The 26,370-nt window shown below is 45.3% G+C and overlaps 1 protein-coding gene across 1 annotated transcript; it reads left to right on the top strand.

Moving 5' to 3' along the window:
* Positions 1 to 247: 247 nt before the first annotated feature.
* On the top strand, positions 248 to 23,903 carry LOC115481648 (keratin, type I cytoskeletal 19-like). The gene is made up of 9 exons (XM_030220965.1): positions 248 to 676; positions 6,343 to 6,471; positions 7,412 to 7,494; positions 13,185 to 13,341; positions 13,608 to 13,769; positions 13,859 to 13,984; positions 14,993 to 15,213; positions 18,870 to 18,898; positions 23,659 to 23,903. The coding sequence occupies exons 1-9, from the start codon at positions 332 to 334 to the stop codon at positions 23,706 to 23,708; spliced, it is 1,302 nt and encodes a 433-aa protein (XP_030076825.1). The 5' UTR covers positions 248 to 331; the 3' UTR covers positions 23,709 to 23,903.
* Positions 23,904 to 26,370: the final 2,467 nt, after the last annotated feature.

Below are 26,370 nucleotides of genomic sequence, written 5' to 3'. Positions count from 1 at the left end.
CATCTAAGATAAATATAAGTGAAATTTGTTTCATTTTACCAGTCTGGCACAGCTGTAACAGTGGTGCTTTAACTTTCAGCATGATTTTTTAAAGTCACGAATACTAAAGTTTAACTAAGACAGACCAGCGACGAGAAGCCAAAGCTATCAGCTGATACTATGCCCATTTGGAAGCAAACATTACTCAGAGAGATCTCTGGCTTAAGCCCACCCCACTGTCTGGCTATGGTATATATAGCACAACCCTGAAGGCTGGGAGGATAGCCTGCTCTTCCATTTGCCCTTAGCAACTAATCACTGAATCTAGTTCTGCCCCACATATCAGCCAGACATGGCTAGTTTCTCAAGCCGTAGCTTTTCCCAGTCCTTTAGCTCTCAGGATACCTCAGTCCGTGGACCTCAGGTTGGCCTGCTCAGTAGCTCTCAGAAAGGGGGACGGAGAGCATTCAGTGTGGTTGGAGGAGCTGGTGGTACGGGCGCCCGCATATCCTCTTCTAGTGCCAGCTTTGTCAAGGCTGGCATTGGAGGGGGATATGGCTCGGCCTTTGGCATTGGTGGTGGGTTTGTTGTAGGCTTTGCCGGGGGTGTTCTTGCCAAAGATCGTGGCTCTCTGAGCATGAATGAGAAGGAGACACTGCAGAACTTGAATGAACGCCTGGCTACCTACTTGGAGAAGGTATGTATCTTCCTCTTTATTTAAGACTGTTTCAGAGAACAGACAATGGGGGACTGGCACATTATTTTGAAGCACGTGCACAAGAAACAGGTATGCCATTTTTTAAATCTTCACATGTCTGCTCTTTGATCTTGCTCTAGATTCAAAACCTCTCAGCCTTAGGAGTCTCTTTCCTGTGACAAGGACAGATGACCACAATTGCACTCTGTTCTGTGTGACTATAGCCAGACCTTAGGCAGAGGTTAAGAGCACCTTTGCCCACTACATGCTAAGACTAAGACCTGCTCCTGCTGTTTTTTGTCTGTTGAAATAGCCTTTTCTCCAATTTGAGTTGTTAAAAGTTTTCTCCCATTGTATGTCCAACAGGAAGAACTCCCAGGGAGTTATATTCAGCCGATGGCAGTCAGGGTTTTTTAAATGCTAGCCGTTGCTGGCTGAATTGTGTCTGGATATTCAGCACTGGCACCTGTCTGGATCTGGGCAGTTGGTGGAGTTATCCAGGTAGCACTGGTTCTCAGTGGCTGTACTCGGATACAGCCTTGTTCAGGGTCGCCGAGACTCTGAGCTGGGCCCGGGGCAAGGCTGTCCTGGGGCCCCGCTACCGCCCCCCTGAGGCCGCTCCCCCAATCGCTACTGAGGCCACCGGCGCCGCAGTCCCCAGTGTCCACCCACCTACCCCCAGCCCCGTTGACAGGCCCTCTCTGTCCGCCACCGGGCCCCCTGCATTCAAATTGGCAGCGCCTCACCTCCGTGTGAAAGCGCAGCGGCAGATCGCCTCCTTTCGGGCCTTCCCTCCCTGTGTCCTGCTCTCGCAGAAACAGGAAGTTACATCAGACAAGGGCAGGACACAGGGAGGGAAGGCCCGAAGGGAGGCGAATCTGCCGCTGCGCTTTCACACAGAGGTGAGGCGCTGCTGAATCGATTTGAATGCAGGGGGACCGGTGGCGGATGGAGAGGGCTGTCGACGGAGCCGAGGGCGGGCAGGTGAGACTGGGGACTGCAGCGCTGGGTCCCCCTTGGAGGCCCGGGCCTGGGGAATTTTGTCCCCCCTGCCCCCCCCCCTCTCGGCAGACTTGGCCTTATTACTGTCCTGTTAACTGGGTAGCTATCCGGGATACTCCTCCTGCTGAATATGGGCAGTGCCTGGGTAACTCCTGGCTCCGCCCCCAGCATTAAACAGGTAGTGCTGCTGCAGTCTCCCTGGATTTTCAGTGGCATTATCTAGTTTAATGCTGCTAGACATCTGGGGATCTCCTGGTCAGTGGGAGATAACCATTTAGGAACTCCTACCCAGTTATCTCCTGCTGAATCTTGGCCCCTCAGTAAATAGGGCCCTTTGTTTTTGTGATATTTTGCACCCTTCAGGCAGCTGGTGAGCTTCAGTGCTGGCTCTGCTGTTCCAGGAAGTTAAGACAGAACAATGAAATGAAATACTGCAGAGAAATGTTCTTTCCCACTGTTTGCACCAGGAGTGATACTGGTCAGTCACTGGATGGATCTTTGCAGATTTGAGGTGTTTCAGTTTTGCTTCTGGAATTTATCGACCTTTGGCACATGAATATTTCATAATTTTTCCTCTGGTAAATCTTATTGTATATCTTATTGAAAAAAGGTGTGAGCAAAAAATCTAAATCTAAATATTAAATATATTTCAGAAGTGGATGCAATTGATAAATCAGGTGTTCACTTCCTAAGGTAATGCAGTGAAAGGGGGTGCAGAACCCTTATAGGGAGGGATTGGCCTTTGGCCAGCTTGCTCACAGTAGGAGACCACATTCCTGAGAGCTGACCAGTAAAGTTATGTAACCTCACTCCTCCACTTAGCTTCAGCACCCGCTTGGTGCACCAAGGTCAGCATGCTGGTTTTCTACCTAGTGCTTCCTCTTCCTCCGGCCTCGCTCCTGGATCGCTTTTATTTATTCTTTTTGTTTTTGTGTGTGTGCTTTATGCCTTTTCGGAGTCTCTGATTATCCAAACATCTCTTTCCTTTTAGAAATCTCCTTCCTGCAATGCATTCTTTGGTCACTGATCTTTAATCGAATCCACACCAAGCAGGTTTTCAACCTTTGTAAATGTGGAATACAAGATCCAATCTAGTCTCAGTGTAGTCATGCTTTGCACATGTCAATATGACGCCTGCACGAGGGCTGCTGTAAGGTTTGCTTAGATTTCTGATGGTGAAAGAGATTATGCTGGAACAGTTTCCCCTCTAAATGTATCCATGAGAGGTTTAAATGCCGGCCTGCAGGTATGTGAATGACAAGGAAACAGGGCACCTGGTACACTTACACTGAAGCATTAATGCCTATGATGGTAGAGGCTATTATCAAAAACAAAATTACAGAGCACATCCAAGGACATGGATTACTGAGACCAAGTCAGCACGGGTTTCGTGTGGGGAAATCTTGCCTGACCAATTTACTACTACTTAACATTTCTAAAGCACTACTAGGGTTACGCAGCGCTGTGCAGTTTAACAAAGGACAGTCCCTGCTAAAAGGAGCTTACAATCTACTTCAATTCTTTGAAGAAGTAAACAAACGTGGACAAAGGGGAGCCGGTTGATATCGTGTATCTGGATTTTCAAAAGGCGTTTGACAAGGTACCTCATGAAAGACTACAGAGGAAATTGGAGGGTCATGGGATAGGAGGAAATGTCCTTTTGTGGATTAAAAACTGGTTGAATGATAGGAAACAGAGAGTGGGGTTAAATGGGTAGTATTCACAATGGAGAAGGGTAGTTAGTGGGGTTCCTTGGGGGTCTGTGCTAGGACCACTGCTTTTTAATATATTTATAAATGATTTAGAGATGGGAGTAACTAGCGAGGTAATAAAATTTGCTGATGACACAAAGTTATTCAAAGTCATTAACTCGCGACAGGATTGTGAAAAATTACAGAAGGACCTTATGAGACTGGGCGGCTAAATGGCAGATGACATTTAATGTGAGCAAGTGCAAGGTGATGCATGTGGGAAAAAAGAACCCGAATTATAGCTACGTCATCCAAGGTTCCACGTTAGGAGTTACGGACCAAGAAAGGGATCTGGGTGTCGTCGTCGATAATACACTGAAACCTTCTGCTCAGTGTGCTGCTGCGGCTAGGAAAGCGAATAGAATGTTGGGTATTATTAGGAAAGGTATGGAAAACAGGTGTGAGGATGTTATAATGCCGTTGTATCGCTCCATGGTGTGACCGCACCTTGAGTATTGTGTTCAATTCTGGTCGCCGCATCTCAAGAAAGATATAATAGAATTGGAAAAGGTGCAGCGAAGGGCGACTAAAATGATAGCGGGGATGGGACGACTTCCCTATGAAGAAAGACTAAGGAGGCTAGGGCTATACAGCTTGGAGAAGAGACGGCTGAGGGGAGACATGATAGAGGTATATAAAATATTGAGTGGAGTGGAACAGGTGGATGTGAAGCGTCTGTTCACGCTTTCCAAAAATACTAGGACTAGGGGCATGCGATGAAACTACAGTGTAGTAAATTTAAAAGAAATCGGAGAAAAGTTTTCTTCACCCAACGTGTAATTAAACTCTGGAATTCGTTGCCGGAGAACGTGGTGAAGGCGGTTAGCTTAGCAGAGTTTAAAAAAGGGGTTAGATGGTTTCCTAAAGAACAAGTCCATAAACCGCTACTAAATGGACTTGGGAAAAATCCACAATTCCAGGAATAACATGTATAGAATGTTTGTACGTTTGGGAAGCTTGCCAGGTGCCCTTGGCCTGGATTGGCCACTGTCGTGGACAGGATGCTGGGCTCGATGGACCCTTGGTCTTTTCCCAGTGTGGCATTACTTATGTACTTATGATATGATAACGGCTTTTCTTCACTCAAACACTGATGATCAAATACATTTCACCTTCTTCTGTTACGTATTTCCAAACTGCAGCTTCCTCTTTAACCTATCAAATCACTTACTTCTAAAGTTAGCCTTTGCTGTATTGCATTTGAACCTGTTCCATTTATCTTTGTTATTTTGAGGATAATTCCGTGACAGGGCGCCAAGCCTAATTTGTAAAGTAGGCGCTTACTTTTCCATATAGAATACTAGCGCAAATGGCTAAAACCACACATACTGTAAAATATGATCACTTACACCATCTCTGTGGCTGGTGTAAATTTGCACACAGGTGTGTAAATGAGAACGTCTATAATTTATAGATCTACTGTGTACCAGGTATGTAGCAGACCTTGGGTTTGGGGAGGAATGGGGGAGCTGAGCCCAAAGTGTGTGTGTGTGTGTGTGTGTATGGGGGGGGGGCACAAAAAGTTGCCCTACTCTATCCCATTCTCTACCCCCCCTCTGCAACCCTACATACCTGAGCTGGCAAGGGGTCCCCAAGCCCTGCCAACAGAAGTCCTCCTTCAGTTGAAGCCTGGAAGTTGGCGCTTTTCCTGGGTTGCTGCCATGAAAGGCCCTCACCCCTCTGCATGCTTGTTTTTCACAAAACTGAGCACACACGGGAGAGGCCTGCCCCCTGCACATGCTTGATTTTTGCACATGCGTGGGGGGGGGGGGAGGCCTTCCTTGCACATGCTCAGTTTCACAAAACACAAGCGTGTGGGTGGGGGGGGGGGGGGTAGGACGGCGTGGCAGCAGCAGCCCAGGTAAAGCTCCCCCAACAGCCAGGCTTTGGGTAGAGGAGGGCTTCCACTGGTAGGGCTTGGGGACCCCCACTAGTCAAAGCAGCAGACAGCGCCTCAACTTTGGGGGAGGCCTGAACCAAGATGGGGGGGCCCAGGCCCTCCTACCGTGACAATGCCACTGCTGTGCTCACATTCTGCCAAACACATCCACCAGTAAAGTACTTGCCACCAACACATGCTGTATTCTGTTCCACTAGTCAGTATTCCAAGTCCAGTTCTGAAGTCCCCCTTGCCAGTCAGGTTTTCAGGATATCCATGAATACGCATGAACTTGATTTGCATATTCTGCCTTCATTATATGCTAATCTTTTTCATGCATATTCATTGTGGATATCCTGAAAACTTGACTGGCAAGGGGGACTTCAGGCCTGGCCTCAGGAAACACTATTCTAAGGGTTTGATAGTCAAACTGAGTTAACCACTTAAGAGAGGTTCTTATCCAGTTAACTCACGCTGACTGGGCCCGAGGGAATATTCAGCGGATACTGCTGTTCAGTATCCCCTCTAACTGCTAAAACCAAAACTGGCTATTGTGTGGGCTGTCTGGGGGCTCTTCAGCACTTAACCGGTTAAAGAAGCCAGCCAAATAGGACCGCATAAATAGCAGTTCTATCTTTGGCCAGTTTAATTTATCTAGTCAAGGGCCGAATATTGTCACTTATATGGACATTTAATGCCGTCCCCAGATATTGCCCCACATTGAATATCCAGGCATAATTTTGGTGGCAGCAGTCAGCGTTTAAAAAAATGCTGACCGCCACCAGCTGAATATTATTAACCCCTAAAAGATTAGAATACTGCCACTTACGCACCTTCCTGCCATCTAAAACAAGATGACTCCTCATAAAATGACCTCCTTTATGATTATTTTGTTGTTACGTTTGTTTATATTTTACGTTTCAATTTCATTACTTCTTGTGCTTTTTTTCTGCTTTGAAATAAATCTAGAACTAGATTTTGGAGCTTTCTATCTGCTCTGGTGTTTCTATGACTGTGCTCTTAAACTCTCGCAGGTGCGTTCTCTCGAGAAGGCCAATGGCCAGTTGGAACTGCAGATCCGTCAGTTTTTTGAGGGGAGGACGCCTGTTGCTGAGCGTGACCTGAGCGGCTACTATGATGAGATTAACACACTTAGATCAAAGGTACCACCTTTTATGTAATGCGTTCATTGCTAGATTTTAGCTTTTGACCAGGGGCTCTGGAGTGCAGACAGAACCATGATCTCTGAGGAGGGATCCAAATGGGTGTCCTCGGGGTTGGCTCAAGGGACTGTGTTGCCCTGAGTTAACTTATTCATTGGCGCCACCCCCACCACCTGCAATCTGTTCTCTGTGCCTCTTCTCTGCCCCCACCCCCACCTGTGATCTAGAATCTCCCCCTCTCTCTTAAGTCCCCCTCCCCCCTCGCTGGACCAGAGAAGGCACTGGCTCAGGGCGCCGGTGGTAAAGGATGCCAAAATCCCAGTCCAGTATCTATCCTTCTAGGATAAATCAGGCTGGTATTAAAGCGCCCTTTATTACCGGCACCCTGGGTCAGTGCCTCACGTGGTCCATAGGTTGAGACAGAAGATGCCCTCAGGCATTCTAGAAACACAGAGAACAAACTAAGTGAAATCTATTCCTACAGCTAATAAAGTTTGAAAGGGCAAAGGCAGGGCCAGCTTAAGCCATGAGCAGGTGAGGCAGTGGCTCAGGATGCCTAAGTTAAAGCACACCAAAATCACCTGCCTCTGATGCCACTAGCTTATCTAAGATAGAGGGAGGGGTGTAAAACCAAAAGTTGGGTATCACAACCTCTTGAGCTGGCCTTGGGCAGAGGTATGTGGCACATGCACTGCAGGCTGGAGAAGAGTTAAACCTCTACCACAACATGCCTCTATTACATTGCAATGAGCCATGTATAGTGCCGAAAAGCTGTGGCTGAGAACACCTCATATTTTACGCCTGTGGAAGTTTAGGGTAACTGTAGGTTGCATCTTCCTGCTGGGTTGATTCGGATCCCCAGCAGGACTCCTTTTTGTCCTAAAATCTTCCCCACAGAATTAGGTTGTTGTATAACCCTACCATTTTAACTCTGATACAGATTCAGGAAGCCACGTTGGACAATGCAAGATTGGTTCTACAGATTGACAATTCCGAGCTTGCCGCAGATGACTTTAAACTGAAGTAAGCCATATTATAGTAATAATGGCGGAATAAATATTCAAAAGAGAGGCTCCTGCCCAGTTAAACCCTGATCAGCAGGTAGGAGAGGGAGATTCAGGGGCCTTTTTACTAAGCCGCGTAAGCGTCTACAGATGCCCAACGTGTACCAAAATGGAGTTACCGCCTGACTACCGTGTGGCTTTTGCGGTAATTTCAGTTTTGGCATATGTCCGATAGGTGCGTCCGAAAATATTTTTTATTTTTGGGTGCGCATAATGGACGCATGCCAAGTGGCATTTGGCGCGCATAGGTCACTACCGCTCGGTTACCGCGTGAGTCTTTACCACTAGGTCAATGACTGATGTCGGACCCAAAATGGACACATGGCAATTTAAATTTTGCCTCACGCCCATTTTTGGCAAAAAAAGAGGCCTTTTTTACAGGCGCACTAAAAAAATGGATTGGCGTGCGCCCAAAACCCACGCTTACACTACCGCAAGCCATTTTTCTGCGCGCCTTTGTAACTGTTAACCACATAATGCTGCTGAATTTCTCCTTCAACTGCTGCTGCACTGTCTGGTTAGTACCTGGGTGGAGTGTGGGCGGGACTGGCAGATATGTGGGCGGGACTGCTCTTTGAGCAGGGACTGTCTTCTATGTTTGTGCAGCGCTGCGTACGTCTTGTAGCGCTATAGAAATGCTAAATAGTAGTAGTAGTAGTAGACTGGCAGATATGTGGGCACCAGCTATATATAGTACTTTGCCGCATACCTAACCGGGGCCCCGATGCTCAAAACTCTGGCGCAGTTCCGAATAGCGCCAAAAAACCCCTCCGGAACAGCACAGAAGAACAACACCCGAACGCTCAACGCTAGTGAGATGCAAATATAGGCGCGCTCATAGCATTGAGCATTAGGGAGTTCGGTAGGAGGATTGTGCTTTGGCGCAGGAAGATTGTGCTTGGCGCATGCGCAGAAGAGTTCCATGGTGAGCTTGGCTCCTGTGCGCGTGCACCTGGTAAAAATCTGAACGTGAAACACACATTGATGTCTGTTTTCTGCAGCTGGAATATAAGCGTTTTTAGTTTAGTTTAGTTTTTTTTAGCTTGGACGCTTATATTTAGATGCAGGAAACAGACACCAATGTGTGTTTTAAATTTTTTTTTTTTTTAGCATTCGTGCTTTAAATTTAGACACAGGAAACAGATGCCAACATATGCTTTCGCTTGGGTCTGCTGTTTCTCACGACCAGCCCTTAAGAGCTTGCACGGTCTTCCTTCTGTTTCCAAAAGCAATCAAAGCCAGCGGATTTTGCAGAAAGATTCATGAGAGAAGCATGAGAATCATGAGAATCATGAGAAATCCTCTGTTCCAAAACTCTAACGCCTGCCCCGACCTGGCATTATTTTTGCAGCGATAAGGCAGTTTTGTATAGGGTGCTCTTTTCTGAGCATTGGGGAGGAATACAAAAGGACCTCATTAACATGAGCTTGACTACATTAGCATGCTACTTGCATTGTTCGTCTGTGCACTCGTTTGTTCCCGTACTTCAGGCCTCTGAACATTCTGCACAGATAAACGTGGGTACTAGTACAGCGCCAATGGCCTCTAGCTCCTGCGTTTGCTTTTGAGCATCGGGGCATGAGGAAATAGGACCACACAAGACGCAGTCCTACCTGTGCCGGGTTAGGAATGCGTGTGCCAGCACTGACTATTGGCCACCAACCGCATAGCTCTTGGGTCCATGGTTGACCCCAAATGTTCAACGCTGGTGCCTGGCATTGAATGTATGGGTCTAATTTGGCCAGTGGCAGTGAGCATTTTAGTTTCAATATATTTCATTTAAGGAAAATCAGGTACATAACAAGCAAGGGACAGATCAGAAGTAAGACAAATACCCTGATTCTCACAAAAAGTGCAGTTTGTTCAAAACAAAACTCTATGCCTTATGATGCAACAAATGAATGTAATCATTCCAGACAGATAAAAACAATTTCCTCATTTTGAAGGTATGGCTCGCATCTCCTAACTCCCAATAGCATTATATTATGAAGTTGAATTCTCCATTGCCAGAACGACGGGGGAGCCTGTCCAATCCAGTGTTGTAAGATACATTTTTTCCCCATAATGCATGCTTTTACTCATTCCAAAAATACAAAGACTAGGGGACACTCAAGGAAGGTACATGAAAATACTTTTAAAACAAATAGGAGGAAATATTTTTTTCACTCAATAAATAGTTAAGCTCTGGAACTCTTTGCCTGAGGATGTGGTAACAGCGGTTAGCATATCTGGCTTTAAAAAAAGGTTTGGACAAGTTCCTGGAGGAAAAGTCCATAGTCTGCTATTCAGACAGATATGGGAAGCAACTGCTTGCCCTGGGGTTTGTAGTATGGAATGTTGCTACTCTGAGAATCTGCATGGAATCTTGTCACTCTTTAGGATTCCAGAATCTTGCTATTCTTTGGGGTTCTACATGGAATGTTGCCACTATTTGGGATTCTGCCAGGTACTTGTGACCTGGTTTGGCCACTGTTTGGAAACAGGATACTGAACTAGATGGACCATTGGTCTTACCCAGTGCATTTTTTCTGGCAAAAAAGGTGCCGGTACTCAAATACCAAGCTACCCTTCAGGGGTGGGGTGATCACTGAGGGACCCACCCCACAATAGCCAGGCCCCCTGCAACCAGTCACAGAATCTATGACAAGGCAGAATTGGTGTGTAGAGCCTGAGCTCTTTCATTTAAAACTTGGGGACCATGGGTCAATTTTAGCAGACAATGGAAAAGGTGCCGGTACTCAGTACTTCCAAGTACTCCCTCAAAAAAAGCCCTAGTCTTACCCAGTATGGTTACTCTTATGTTATATTCTTATTTATTCCCAAATTAACATTTACCCACTCCCTCAAGACAAACTGCTTCACTTTGATCTAGATAACACCTAAAGGAGAACAAGGTATAGTTTGGTCAACCAACTTCATAACGGCAGTGAGTATTTTAAAATAGGATCACTGCAATTGGCTGAATATCGACCGGAATAATAATAATAATATTTTTCAATCATGGGTTCCTAGTAGTTTTTGCTGACAGCAAAGTCATTTTTTCTATACCATTTCCAATGTGTGATCTTTGCAGCTCTATCATGGCGTTGTCTGTATTCCGTTGGGCAATTTTACTACAGCCACTAATCAAGCAATCTTAAATTTTATCCTTGAATTTACCCAACTGGCACTTGCTGTTTGAAATATGTTTGATTTTGGCTTCGATGGTATTTGTTTGCAAGGCCTGTTCCTGAGCTGCCATGATTGTTCCTCTGTTTCTTTTACAAATGTTTCAGATTTCAGCCACTGCTGTGTCAGTTTCTTTGCCTGCTTTTACTTCAGTGTCATACAGATATTGACCATGGAGTGGTTTGTCAGTTCCAGCTGTTGATTGGTTCTTTCATGTGCTCCACTTTAGTTCCTGTTGTCTTCAAGAAACCAGTCTGAGACTGTGCCATTCAACTGAAGAGTGACCTGAATAATAATAATAATAATAATAATAATAATACATCCCTCTCTTACTGCACAGGGAGTGAGACCAAAAGATCTTTGTTAATCAGCTGTTTCATCTTTCAGACCCCACCGCTTATAGGTCATGCACAGCACAGGGCTGACTCAAGGGATAGTGACGACTTAATCCAACTTGCTTTGGCAGCTCCCTCCCCCTCCACTGCGTCGCTTCCAGCACCCCCTCCCTTCCCCCTCCCCATGGGTTCGGTATCTCTCCATCCTCTAGTTCAGTCTCTCTTTCCCCCTTCTCTGTCTCTCTGGGAGTGGCAGTGCTCCCTCACCTCTCTCAATCCCCAACAGTCTTGTAACGTTTACGTTGGTTGCCAGCAGCAGCAGCAGCATGACAGGCTGCCTTCAACCAGCCCCTGGGTCTTCCCTTTGCCGCCTGTGTCCTGCCTCCTCTGATGCAATTTCCTGTGGGCAGGGGCTGGCAGCTGGCTGAAAGCAGCCTGTCATGCTGCTGCTGCCGCTGGCAACTGACGTAAACTTCCCCAGTCCCATAGGGAGGGGAAGAAAAGGCATAACGTGTAGACCAGGTGAAGTCAGAGACTGGTTATTTTGGTGTCTTTAATCACTGGCGCCCTGGGCCAGAACCTCACCTGGTCTAGTGGTCAAGCTGGTAACCCTACTTTTTATTGGTTTTCTACTGGGAGAGGGAGGGGAGGTACATCATTTCCTATAATTTTTGATAGTATGTAATGAAAGCACACATCGGTGCTGTTCTTCTGCGCTTTTAAGTATGAGCCTTTTAAAAATTGCGCTTAAATTTTTTGAAAGGCTCATGTTTAAGCAAAGAAAAACAGGCGCCGATGTGTGCTTTTATTTTCAGCTATGCTCGGATTCGCACACGTTTGTTTCTGACTAGCAGCACTTAAAATTGCACGGGTTTCCTTTTGCTTGCAAAAGAAGACAAAGCCCACAGTTTAATGTGAGAAATTGTCAAGAAATCTTCTGAAAATCTACTACGCTGCCCCTGACCTAGCAGTGCATTTTTGGCATTACGAGTCATCATTTCTTTTTGTGCATTGCATTGCTTTCATTTGTGCATTGGGAAGGAATACTTACTGACCTTGTTAACGTTTAAATAACAATATTTAGTGCACACATTAACACCAGTGCTTAAGCCCTCTGAGCATTCAGTGCATAATAACATGTGTGCATACTGGTGTTAATCGCATATGAATGACGGCAGTAATTATGAGCATCAGCCCCAAAGTTAGGAGCATAAATCCTTTGAATATCGGGCCCTGAGTTTTCTTCTTCAATAAAAACAATTGGAAGTAAGCTACAGGCTGGAGAAAAAGCTACTGATTGTAATATTTCCCTAGAAATGTGGCTATATGAGAGATGGGATGTCCCCTGCTTGAAAGCTCATTGTTGATTTTCATGCAGAGAGCGAGGCCCAAAAAAGACTCTCTTAGAGACAGGGCCGGCTCAACCATTGGATGAGGTGAGGCTTTGGCCCAAGGCACCAGCGATTAAAGGCGCCAAAATACCCAACCTCTGACAGCACCTGCTCTATAGGTTAGGCCCTTTCTTCCCCCCCCCCCCCGGTCCAATCTCTCCTCTTCCGTATGGCACTGCTCCCTCACCTCTTTCACTCCCCTGTGGTCCTGTAAAGATTGCCAGTTTATGACAGACTGCTTTTGGCCAGCCTCTGGGTCTTTCCTGTGCTGCATCCTGCCTCTTCTGATGCAATATCCTGTAGGTGGGAGGCAGCAGAGGGAAGACCCAAGGGCTGGCTGAAGGCAACCTGTTATGCTGCTGCCATTAGCAACCAACATAAACTTTACAGGACTATGGGGGAGTGAAAGAGGTAAGGGAGGAGTGCTGGGTCTGCAGGGGGAAGAGAGATTGGACTAAGGGGGGTGGGGAGAAAGGTTGGACCGAGGAGGGGGGGAGATGCTGGCCCAAAGGAGAGAGAGATCCTAAACCCATGGGGGGGGGGGGGGGAGGGCACCAGAAGTGATGTGATGGAGAGGGTGCCACCAAAGCAAGTTGGCTCAGGATGCACAATCCCTTGAGCCAGCCCTGCTTAGAGATCAAGGTCTCTTATGACCTGCAAGTGAGTATTGTGTTTGGAGAAGTTGTCATGCAAGGTCCACTAGTTTTGAGGCAAACGGCTACCATACCAGCTCCTCTGTGTTCTGTGCCTTACAGATATGAGAATGAACTGCGTGTTAGGCTAGGTGTGGAGGCTGACAACAGCGGCCTACGCAAAGTCCTGGATGAGCTGACCCTGTCCAAGAGTAATCTGGAGATGCAGATTGAGGGCCTACAAGAGGAGGTTATTCACCTGAAGAAGAACCATGAAGAGGTGAGTTTTCTGTCCCTATTCACCATTCTGGGCAGGGTGATGGAGGATGAAAAGCTTCATGACTATGCACTCATATGCTTTTGATGGTTATGCTGTGCGTCGTCTTTACTTGAGCAGCTGAAAAACTACCAGGCAGGTCCTACGATTTAACAGACAGGGTTGGGAGTGACAGCTGAGCAGTTTGGTTACTTGCAGAGTCAAGTAAGGAAAGAAAAGGAATCTCCTCCTTTAGTCTAATTACAGCAGTGTTTTCTTTGCCACCATAGGAGCAGGCAAACCTGCGCAGCCAGCTGGGTGGCTCTGTCAGCGTGGAATTGGATTCCACACCAGGCATCGACCTCACACAGATCATGGCAGACATGAGAGAACAGTATGAGGAAATGATCAAGAAGAACCGAGAGGAAGTGGAGGCCTGGCACACTGCCCAGGTACACCAGACTTCAGCAGGAACAAAGAAGCCCCTGCTCTGAGCTGCTCACAGGCCTTGTGAACTCTCTTGTTTCTTGTTCCCTTGCAGTCTGAGGCGTTGAACAGGGAGGTTGCCACCCACACCGAAGCTATCCAGACATCGAAGGGAACGATCACTGACCTGAGGCGCAGCATCCAGGGACTAGAGATTGAGATGCAGTCAGGCATCAGCATGGTAAGCACCTCCCACATGGATCTCCTCAACACAATATCCAGACCCTTTTGTTGCTGCCAAGTTCCCAAATCAAAGAGAAGGGCTTTATTTTAGGGAGGGCAAAAATGTGTTTGTCTCCCACGGCTCCTTCCCAGATATTCCTGCTATTCCTGAGAGATTTGTGGGTAGGTTTTATCTTTATATATCTGCTCACAAATCTAACTAGTGTTGGGGAAAAATGTTCCACAACAAATCTCCGAACGGCGAACACATATTAACACTAGTTAGGATACAAGTTACTAGAAAAGTGAAGAACCTTCTAAATGCAGACTGAACATGAGGCTTGGTACCTACTGTGCCCTGCATCTTGAAGGCAACATTTCCCCTCTGTGGTTTCCTTCTGCTCCTTCCAGCTTTTTTGCTCAATAGGAATTAACATGACTATGATCTTTTCATCACAGCTTACTGTCCTTTACTCAGTTAGTCCAACTATTACAGACAGGGCCCCAGCTCCCCCCAGAACCCAATAAGCCACTAACACAACATCTCTTTCTGCTCAATTGTGCCTGATCTGATCAGTAGGTGTCACTCTCACACAATGACTGATACTCCCTCCACAATAGTAGAAACGTAGTGCTCAGCCACTGAGCTGGGGGTGGGGGGGACGCTGGGCACAAATTTAAAAGCCTGTTATACAGGGGGAAGGAATTACACAAAGAATACAGGGAAAGTCACAAACTGAGGTAATTCATGCAGAGATTCTTGGATAATAAATTAGTCCAAAGGGAGTTCAAATCCAAATCCCACTTTTTAATCCAAATAGACTAATCTGGGGACAGTTTACATCTTCATGGGAATTTTGTTCTACTCAGGCAAAATGATCTGTCTGCAACCCCAAGTCACTATTTATGATTTAAAAAAACCAATCCAGTATTTCATGTTCTCCGGCTTTTTGTTTATGTTGGAGTATCGAACACTCACTCAGAGCAGGCCTGAGGCTGTGTTTTTTTACATTTTTTTTTTATTTAGATAGGATCCCTGGAAAGTACACGGTCAGAAACAGAAACTCGCTATGCGATCCAGCTGCAGCAGCTGCAGGACTCCATCTCCAGGCTGGAGGCGGGGCTGTTTCAGGTGCGAGCCGATGCATCCCGCCAGGCTATCGAGTACACGCAGCTACTAGACGTTAAGAACAGGCTGGAAGCGGAGATCGCCACCTATCGTCATCTCCTGGATGATGAAGACTCAAGGTAAGGCAGGAAGCAGCGCGGCTTGCTCTTTAACAGGCTGGTTTCCTTTCAGGTCAATTCTAAACTAGAGGAGAAAGACAGCTCTAAATGACGAAATGGACGAAAATTAAAGGGGCCTATTAGCCTGGTCTCTTATAGGTGGGGAGGTGTCCTTCTGTTCAAATCCCATAAGCCTAGAAAGAGATAGTGAGGGCACACTTGTAATGTGAAAAGTGTTTCAGTTTATAATATAGGGCAAATTCATGGTATGAAAAGTGTCCCAGTTTATAGGATACACTGGTAACATGAAAAGTGTTTCAGTTTATAGGGCACACTCATAATATAAAATTTGTTTTCAGTTTATAGGACTCATTTGTAAAGAGAAAATGTTCCAGTTTACAGGGCACATTCGTAACATGAAAAGTGTTCAGGTTTATATTAACATATAGTAAATGACGGCAGATAAAGACCTGAACGGTCCATCCAGTCTGCCCAACAAGAGCACACTTGTAACATAAAAATTGTTTCAGTTTATAGGACACATTCGTAAAGTAAAAACAGTTCAAATTTATGGGGCACATTCATGGTATGAAAAGTATTTGAATTTATAGAGCATATTCGTAACGTGAAAAGTATTCCAATTTACAGGGCATATTTGTTTATAGAGTACACTAGTGTCTTGAAAAGTATTCTAGCTTACAGGGCACTCTCATAACGTGAAAAGTGTTCCAGTTTATATGGCTCATTCTTAAAGTGAAATGTATTCAAGTTTACGGGGCACATTCGTAATGTGAAAAGTGTCTCAGTTTATAGGATACATTTGTAACATGAAAAGTGTTTTAGTTTACAGGGCACATTCATAGTATGAAAAGTGTTTGATTTTATAGTGCACATTTGTTAAAGGTGAAAGGTATTCTAGTTTATAGGGTACACTCGTATTGTGAAAATATTCCAGTTTGCAGGAAACATTCATAATGTGAAAAGTCTTCCAGTTTATAGGAAACATTCATAATGTGAAAAGTGTTCACGCTTATGGGGCACATTCATTCTATGAAAAGTGTTTGAGTTTATAGGGAACATTCGTAACGTGAAAAGTGTTTCAATTTTTAGGATACACTTGTAACATGAAAATTATTCCAGTTCACAGGGTACATTCGCAGCGTGAAAAGAGTTTGAGTTTATAGGGCACAGTCCTAGGTGAAAAGTGTTTCAGTATATAGGGCATATTCATGGTATGGAAAGTGTTCCAGTTTATGGGGCATATTTGTATTATGAAAAGTGTTTGAGTTTATAGGGCACATTCGTAAACGTGAAAACTAATCCAGTTTAAATGGCACATTCATAACGTAAAAAGTGTTCCAGTTTATATTGCACATTGTTAAAGTGAAAAGTGTTCAAGTTTATGAGGCACATTCATATTATGAAAATGAGTTTATAGGGCACATTCGTAATGTGAAAAGTATTTGTGCTTATAGGGTACATTTGTAACATGGAAAGTGTTTCAGTTTATTGGGTACACTCGTACTGTGAATGCACCCTCCTATGTGAAAATGTTTCAATGTATAGGGCATAACTCTTTAAATCAGTCACCTTTCTTTCTAACTCTTCCTACTTTCTTACCTATCTATATGTTACATCTTTGCTTTACCCTTCACTATCAATTACTAGTAAAAAATGCTCGTTTCTTAAGGGAAGGAAACGGGCGCTAGCAAGGCCATCCCCCACCCTCCCTCGCTGTTCCAGACTCTGCCCTCCCTCCGTTTTCACCCCCACTCCGCATTACGGACCCCTGTACCCCCATTCCGCGACCCTGTCGACCCCCCTTCTCGGCGAAAACCATCCCCCGCCGCCGTGGAGTACCTGTGCTGACAGGGGGCCCCAACCCCCGTCAGCTGAAGTCCTGTGCTGGCCTTTGCGGTGTTGCTTCCTCAATGATCTTCTGTTGAAGTTCCTCTGCATGCATCTGACGTCAGATGGATGCAGAGGAACTTGAACAGAAGATCATTAAAGAAGCAACGCCGTGAATGCCAGCACAGGACTTCGGCTGACGCGGGAGTTGGGGGTCCCCCGTCAACACAGGTACTGGACGGCGGCGGGGGATGGTTTTCGGTGGGAAGGGGGGGTTGACAGCATCGCGGAAGGGGGGTACAGGGGGCCGTAACGCGGGTGTGTGTGTGTGTGTTGAAATCGGAGGGAGGGCGGAGTGTGGAACTCGGTGGGAGGTGTGTGAGGAGACATGGGGTGTTCATGCTCGTCAGGTAGGGGGGCGGGTTGGTGATGCGGCGAGGGGGGGGGGTCTGTGTTGCCCCGCTCCTTGCCACTTGCTCCGAAGTGGCAGGGAGCAGCGCACTGACAGCTGATTCCCAGGCAGGTGGAGGAATAGGGAAACACTCCTCCCCTTGCTTTGGAATCAGCTGTCACTGACGTCACTGACGTCAGTGCATGCCTGCCTAGCAGACCACCTCTGAGGGAGGCACGGTCCCAGGCACATTAGAACGTTGGAGGTGAGAATTATTATATAGGATAATGTTCTATTACATATTGTGTTGACATTGTAAGTAGTATGCCATGCCAAACTATGTATTGTTTTTGAATATTTTTACTACTGTAATTGTCCATTGCTCATGTTTGATCTATTCGTAATGTACACCGCCTTGAGTGAATTCCTTTAAAAAGGCGGTAAATAAATCCTAATAATAAATAAATAAATAAATAAATATTCGTAGTATGAAAAGTGTTCCAGTCTACTGAGATGCATGGAACCTCTAGCAGCTGAGGGAGAATGCAAGCAGACTGTGATGAAAACAAGGGTCTGCAGCAAGGCAGGGAGATGAAGAAGAACAGAGATCATGCACTGTGTCAATAGGCAGGGACAAGTGGGCAGCTTGGGTAAGCTAATTTATCCTTAGCCGTTCACTGACCTTATATCACTCTGTGGCAAAGGCTTGCCTTTCTGTTCCAGAATTTGAAAGATGCGAGTGGTTTGTGTGGTGAAGTAGTTGAGTGTTTAGAGACCATCTTCATCTGTCTTAATATTTCAGTCCACACCATCCAACACTCAACTACTTCACCACACAAACCACTCGCATCTTTCAAATTCTGGAACAGAAAGGCAAGCCTTTGCCACAGAGTGATATAAGGTCAGTGCTCCTGCCAAATTTCAGCCAAATCTGTCCACGTCATGCAGACGGACAAACAGGAACTGCATACTAGCCAAATATGCCTACGAAACAATACCAGTACAAACAACTAGAGACCATCTTCATCTGTCTTAATATTTCAGTCCACACCATCCGTTGTTTGTACTGGTATTGTTTCGTAGGCATATTTGGCTAGTATGCAGTTCCTGTTTGTCCGTCTGCATGACGTGGACAGATTTGGCTGAAATTTGGCAGGAGCACTGGCTTCTCAGTAAGAGCTTCTGCTACTAAATTTGAACCAAATGCATCTGGGGGAGGGACCCTGCTAAATGAGCCAGGAGAATGGGAATATTGGTGATTTGGCAAGAAGTGGTGTGAAGCCAAAAGGTAAAACACAGACTAAGAAGTGAACCTTTCTTCCACCCTAGGAGTGTGCATGTCACCAACTTGTTTCAGTAATGAATAGAAATCATGATGGCATTTGATTGCTAAACCTGTCTCCTTTTTTTTTCTCTCTCTCTTTCTTGTTTCCTTTAGCAAATCCTCTGTATATGAGTTACAGAAAGGTGAGTGGTAGTTCTGGGAAAGGGATGGGGGGGGGGGGGGGGGGGGGGAGTCTGTTTAAGCATGAGTGGAAAGTGGCCTAGTGGTTTGAGCGGCAGGTTGAGAGCCTGGGAATCCTGGTTCAAATCCCACTGTAGTTCCCTGTGATCCTGAGCAAGTCACTTAACCCTCCATTGCCTTAAGTACAAACTTTGATTGTGAGCCTATTAGGGACAGGAAAATACATACTGTACCTGAATGTAACTTACTGAACAAGGCATGAGCTAAATGCAAAATTCCTTCCTGACCTCTCTCTGGCTGGAACTGGTTGTCTCACCAGTGTATTTTCTATGCAGCTTGCATCCATGGCATCACATCTTAACATTTACCTGGTTCTCAGTTTTATACCTGTAGCCAGTCCCCCGATGTGGTGGGACTGAAGTACTCCTCACCCCTTCTCACATGTTCCCTATGCTCAACCTCTCTAGACTGGGCAAGGAGGATGTACCCAGGGCATGAGTCCCACCTCCTATCTCATAGGCTTCCAGAATACTCACACTGCTTCTGGGTTTCACTCCTTTCTCCAATTTGGATGCAAAACTGGTGGCAACTTCTCTCTCTTTACTTCTCCCTGAGGAAAGGATGACATCTCCCCAGTGATCCCTCCTTTCTCCTCTTAAGGCACACTGTGCCTGGGGTTCAGCTGGTTTTCAGACAGCGACCCTTCTCTACCTCACCAGTGTCAGGAGTTGTGCGATCTATACATAGATACACAAACAGAAATCAAGATCACATATACAATATGGCAAACACATCACATTCCCACACTATAATACATATGAAGATAATGGGCCTGATATTCAGACCATGGGAGGTAGCCAGGCTGCCTCCCGTGGTCAGCGCTGAGCCCGCATATTCAATGCCGGGTCATTTCCTGTGACCGGCATTGAATATCTGGTTTATTTTTGGCCCGTTCCAACGTAACCGGCCAAGCCGATATTCAGCACTGGCTGGTTAAGTTAGAACCGGCCAAAGATAGGCCTTCTATCGATGTGGCCAAATTTGGCTGCCAAACTTAGATGGCGCTGTGCCGAAATTTGGCAGATAGCTGGCTTTTTCACGCAATATAACTGGCTACCTGTTAAATGCTAACCGGTGATATTCAGTGAGAGACAGCTGGCTATCTCCCGCTGAATATCGGTGCATATCCAGCTTAGTACCATTTAACTGGCCAGGTGCTGTTCCTGGCAGGTTAAATGGTTTTGAATATCGGAGGGGGGGGGGGGGGGGGGGGGGGGGAGGGGAATGTGTATTACCATACAAAGCATAATGTGCTACTCTGATATGAACATGTGAATTAACAATCAAAGAAGTAAATTCCTATTGTAAATATTTGACAGATAAAAGATAAACTTACATCTATGTATAAATCGCTCGAGTCCTGATGCAGGCGCTGTAGAGCTGAAACACGGTTCTGTGCCGAGCCCTCTTGCATCCCTTGTTACATGGAGAATCCTGACATAGTTGATGCCACTAATAAACGTCACATGACGCCTACTTCCAAGAGTGACATCCGGAGTTTTTTGGAAAGCTACGTGTCCATCCCTACTCCTTTTTGCTGTAGGATTGCTTTGTCCTTCTTTTTTTGTGTACTGTAGTTTTCTATTTGCACCATTTTCTCTATGAAATTGTTTTTCCCCTCATGAAGTTGCTGCCTTGCTGGACCCCTAAGAGGGCTTTTTTTTAATGAAGCTTTATGCACGTTTAAAGCCTGTCTTACACCTGGAAAAGGACTTTTAGAAAACTGCACAAACACACGTGTACTTAATACCTACATGTACGGAATTAAGAATATAAGAACATATGAATAGCTATACTGGGTCAGACCAATGGTCCATCTAGCCCTGTATCCGCAGTGGCCAATCCAGGTCACAAGTACTTGACAGAAACCCAGTTAGTAGCACCATTCCATGCTACCAATCCCAGGGCAAATGGTGGCTTCCCCCATTTCCATCTTAATACAGACTATGGACTTTTCCTCCAGGAACTTTTCTAAACCTTTTTTAAACCCATATACGCTAACTGCTGTTACCACATCCTCTGGCAAAGAGTTCCAGAGCTTAACTATTATTTGAGTGAAAAAATATTTCCTCCTATTTGTTTTAAAACTATTCCCATGTAACTTCATTGATTGTCCCCTAGTCTTTGTACTTTTTGAAAGACTGAAAAATTGATTCACTTCTACTCGTTTTACAACACTCAGGATTTTGTAGACCTCAGTCATATCTCCCCTTAGCCATCTCTTTTCCAAGCAGAAGAGCCCTAACCTCTAGCCTTTCCGCATATGGGAGGAATTCCATCCCCTCTATCATTTGGTCGCTCTTCTTTGAACCTTTTCTAATTCCACTATATCTTTTTTGAGATACAGCAACCAGAACTGAACGCAGTGCTCAAGGTGACGTGGCACCACGGAGTGATACAGGGGCATTATTTTATTTTGCATCCCTCTCCTAATGATTCCTAGTATTCTGTTTGCTTTTTATGGCCACTGCCGCACACTGGGCAGAAGATTTCAGTGTATTGTCTACAATGACACTGTGACACCCCGAGAGAGGGTTGGGTGTGGGCTGATGAAATAATACAGTTGGACAAAGGGATGAAAGAAAAAATAAGTATTTATTCAAGGGAAACCTTGGGCCTGTTCCTTTCACATAGGGTAGGGAAACTTCTGTAGTCCAATATTTTCAGTCTTAGTGGCCTTTGGTAGTAGGCCAAGCACAGTCTACAACTTCCGGGGTTGCTATGTCGCAAACACAGCCGATAAGTCCTCGGTTCTCCACCGAGGTTTAGGTCTGGCTCCAGCCTGACCTCAAAGCAAAACTTATGAAGTTCATTCTGGTAAATCAAATGGCTTACCTCATCCAGGTCACGATTATGGAACAGTACCTTCCATGTCATATGCTGGGGATTCAAATCTTCTCTGCCTGGGCTTCCTTATCTTCAGCCTGGCTCTGTCTTGTATGCTTCTAGGTATGGGCTCCACCCCTCCCAGCTTACCTCCTCTGGAGTGGGTCTCATGCTCTTAAGGTGGTTCAGAGTATTGGAGAGACTGTTATTAAGGTGGCCCAGGCTATTGGAGTGACTTTTCTTAAGGGAGAGGGGCAGTGTTCTGTAGACCCCGTCATAGACGCCTAGGTCTTTTTCTTGAATGCTGACTCCTAGGGTGGACCCTAGCATCGGGTAACGATGATTCAGATTATTCTTCCCAATGTGCAGCTACCTTTATGCAGTCTGGACTACATTCCGTAAATGGTGCTCAAAAATTGGCACCTAAAATAATCGGCCCTGAATGCTGTTGTACAATGGACACTGAAAGATGAACGCCTATTATTGAATAGCATTCAGTGCCGATTTCAGCGCCCAAATTTGGGTTTCAGGACTCATGCCTGCTAAAACCAGTCATAATTCCCGGCACCCAATTTGGGCCCACATCCCTGGTGTTCTATAAAACTGCGGACAAATTGTAAGCATGCTCCTGACCCGTTCATGCACCTCCCATGGCCACGCCCCATTTTGGATTGTATACTATGGGATTTGGGTGCGCATTTGTTATAGAATAGCGCGTAGCAAGATGTGCATGCAAATTAAGATTGGTGCCAATTAGCACCCAATTATTGGCATTAATTAGCTTGTTAGCCAATGTAGTTGGGCGCACATCTTAGAGCTCCGCTCAATTTTGGGCATCATCTGGGGGTCTGTGTGTGGATGTCCCCGGGGGCATTGTTTCGGCAGAGCAGAGGCAACGTTATCCTGTATGCGTGGCTCTCCAGGCACAGTACACACACATTCACAACTTTTTCACAGTAGATGTAAATATGTGCACAGTTGAGGCTGGTCCTGGGATTTTATTTTATAATGGCGCAAAGGTGCCTATGTAGCCTATGGAACAGGCTTAAAACAGGCCCTTTTTCATTTCTGACATCCTGAGGCAGAAGGTGCAGCTGTTTTAATATTGTACAAGCAGAGAGGTTTGCAGGCTTTGGGGCTCATTTTCGAAACAGAAAAACATCCAAAAAGTGGCATAGACCGGCAGATGGCCATTTTTCTTGCAAAAACATCCAAATCACTATTTTTGAAGCATTTTCTGACATGTTTTTCTATGCAGTTCATCTGCAGTGTGTCCAAATCAAAGGGGGTGTGTGTTGGGGCTGATTTAGGCGTTCCCGCAACTTGGACATTTTTCTGTCATAATGGTAATCGATAGAAATCAAACAAAATTAAAACATGGAAAAGCAAATAAGATGATACCTTTTTTATTGGACTACTAAGAATGCTGACCCCCAAATGTCCCAATGGCTTGTTTTTGTGCCTCTTTCCTTTGGATTTTTTTTGTTTTGAAAATGGTCACAAAAGGAAAATGCATTAAGCACAAAATGTCTAAAAACGCCTAAAAATTGGCCATTTTTCGAAACAAAAAGACTGACTTTTTCAGGTTTGAAAATGGCCATGTTTGCCACTTGGTTTTTGGACATTTTCAGGAAAACATCCAAAGTTGGATTTAGATGTCATATTGAAAATGCCCCTCCACATGTCCTGAGGTTACCTCTGGCCCGAGTGACTTCACCTTCTGGCTGCTCCTCTGTTTGTGTCCGCTCTCTGAAAATGATTCATTTATTTGCAGGCTGTCCTCTGAGCTTTTCTGTTATAGCTCCCTCTATTGATGGCTGTAAGCAACGTTTTGAAAGGAACCAGGCTAAATCAAATTCTTCCTTTTATCTTTCAGTATCAAGCATCATTAGCAGCAGAGGGAAAAGCAGTGGTAGACCCTACTGAAGGGGAATAGTGCGAGGCCGCACCTTCTCTCCTGGAAGACAGGGGCTCGAAGGGAAGGTCTAAGAAGCCATCTAAGGACACCATAGAGTGAAGCGGATGGTGTGGTGCACATACCTATGTTTTTGGGTGGTGGGGAGTTCCTTTTATTTTCCTATGCTGTTTCCATTCCTAGTAAAACCAGCTTGAGCATTAAAATATGTGTATCTGTGTCTCTCTTCACTCAGCAAACTGAGAGCGTGATAAACCTTCAGAAGCATTGGAAAGTGTTATCTTGTAAACTTTTCCACTGTTGTCCAAACATCCAATAGCTTCATTCTTCACCCTACATGCAACCTACCATGTCCGATCGCTAAAGAACTGGCTTCCAGTTCTAGATACTGTGATTTACACTAGCAGTGAATTCAGCATTAAAAAAATAAAATCACTGAATACTCAGCACAGGTATCTGGATGCCGGCCGATGCTGAATCTCTGGGAATCAGCGCTGACCAGCAGGGTTGTTCGGTTAGCAGTGATATTCAGACTGCTAACTGGGGAAAGTTAAAACTGTCTTTTTGCTGCCCTAACTTTATCTGTTATAACTTTGTCTGTTAGATATCCAGTTAGAGGTCTGAGTATCACCACTAACCACGTAAGTTCTGGCTGTACCTGAGCTCTGCCCATGGACTGCCTTGGCACTGTCCAGATAGTGTCAAGGTGGTCAGAGGGAATAGTTGGCTGCACTATCCGATTAATGCTACTGAATATCCCTTTTGCCGGCACTTATCTGGTTAGCAGTACCTGCTGATCACATAAGCAGTGGCATATTTGGGGTAGGCGAGTCATGGCGTAGGCAATCCCATTCAGACCTGGTTTCCCCCCATTAAAATCTTCTCGGCGTCTTCACCCAGCAGTGACAGCAGCACTCATAGGTGCCTGCGGCCTGCTCTGGGACTTCCACCCTGAACCGTCATGCCCTGAAGACTTTAAGATGGGGGTGGGGGTGGCAGTGGCAGAGGGGCAGCATGGGCACGGCAGGGACACAACTCCTGTAAAATGTTCCTGGCTACACTTTTGCACATAAGCACCATCTATTTCTGTCTTCCAAAGGCAATTTTCAAAAATCCTTTTCACCAGATGAATTAGCTTTTTGAAAACTGCCTATTCCTTAGCCAGGGAACATTATCCATGGGGACTGAGAACATGCAAACCTTTTCACGGATAAAGCCTTCCGGGAATGAGTTTAGTTCAGATGAAAATAATACATATATTTTACATTTTTGTATGGAGAGAATTCCCACTGGAAGCAGGTGTACATTTCTGAATGCTCATACTTTCCCTTTGAAAAGCAGTGCAAAACTGTGGCTGTTGTATCTATATGAGCAGCTTGGAAGATATAAAGATGGAGTTTGTATACATATGTGCAAACAGCACCTAGGGCTTCTAAACATTTAGAAGCTGATATTCAAAGAGATTTAGAAGATACCAAGCTCTAAAGCAAATGGAGAAAAAGGAAAAAAATCTCTACGTGAAGAGCACCTTGGTGAAGGAGTAGGGGTGGATCATAGAACTCCCAGCAGCCAGGTGTAAACAACCAAAACTTTATTGACAAAGCACCCAAATTGGAAAGACCCGACAAGGGACCATGTTTTGGCGAAGAACCGCCTGCCTCAGGGGTCAAAATGTTCTGTCAACTGTAATTTAAGATGCAAAGCTGATACTGGAGAAACGTGCAAATCCAGCAATAAAATGCCACAGCAGGGTACTGGGAGTGAAGCAGCTTCTAGGGCCAAAAAGTGAGCAGTTAAAATGCTTCACTCCCAGTACCCAGCTGTGGCTTTTTATTGCTGGATTTGCATGTTTTGCCAGTATTTGTATCTTAAATTGCAGCTGACAGAGCATTTTGACCCTATAGCACAGTGACCCATCACAGAGACAAAGCGGGTGTCATTTTGACATTGACTATATCAGTGATTTTATGTGCATCATACCTTTGGGTCTTTTTCAGACTAGAAGAATTAGTGCTGTAGAGGATTGGACTCCTGATGCAGGTAGTATTGCTGAAACACGGCTTGTGTCAAGTCACTCCTCCAGTTGATGTATATTTATGTTGAATTTCAGTAAATGAAATGGACCTTTAAGAACCATTCTCCTTGGGTTTCCTTCCTTCCATATTTGCAGACTAACACTTCGGTGGAATTTTGGCAATTATTTTAAACATGTACATGCAAATTTCTTCATATGTGTTATCCCCATTCTATACAATTACACCCTATAGGGGCAATACTTTTGCTTGGTGCCCATAAATAGGCACCCAGAGGGCATCTGGTAGAAGTCTATTCTATAAAGGAACGTAAGTACCTAGTTTATACAATCCTACCATAACCTATAGGTTAGGTTCAATCACTTACCCCTGCCATAGTGTCTGTAAGTTACACACGTCTGAATGCCACTCATACTCCTTCCTAGGCTTCAGCTATGTGTACACCCACCTAGAGGTGCCAACATTTCAAAATGATTGGAGGTGCCAAACACAATACAACTTACACCTCCCTGGACACAATGAAGGAGCTTGTTTGATATTGGGGGTGCTCAGCACCCATTGCACCCACAAAGCTGCTTCATCTGCATGCTATGTAAGATAGAAGAGTATTTACAGAATAGTGCTTAGGCAGAATTTTAAC

Source organism: Microcaecilia unicolor, chromosome 12, assembly GCF_901765095.1.
Source record: "Microcaecilia unicolor chromosome 12, aMicUni1.1, whole genome shotgun sequence".
Taxonomy (NCBI): Eukaryota; Metazoa; Chordata; class Amphibia; order Gymnophiona; family Siphonopidae; genus Microcaecilia; species Microcaecilia unicolor.
The sequence above is the reverse complement of the archived record's forward strand: the minus strand, read 5'-3'. Positions and strand labels throughout refer to the sequence as shown.

What these genes read in the sequence shown, in the direction of transcription:
- LOC115481648 (XM_030220965.1), top strand. Translation starts at nt 332, where the DNA reads ATGGCTAGTTTCTCAAGCCGTAGCTTTTCCCAGTCCTTTAGCTCTCAG. An exon ending in TTAACACACTTAGATCAAAG is followed by an intron (nt 6,472 to 7,411) that starts GTACCACCTTTT and finishes ACTCTGATACAG; the next exon opens with ATTCAGGAAGCCACGTTGGA. An exon ending in TGCAGTCAGGCATCAGCATG is followed by an intron (nt 13,985 to 14,992) that starts GTAAGCACCTCC and finishes TTTTTTATTTAG; the next exon opens with ATAGGATCCCTGGAAAGTAC.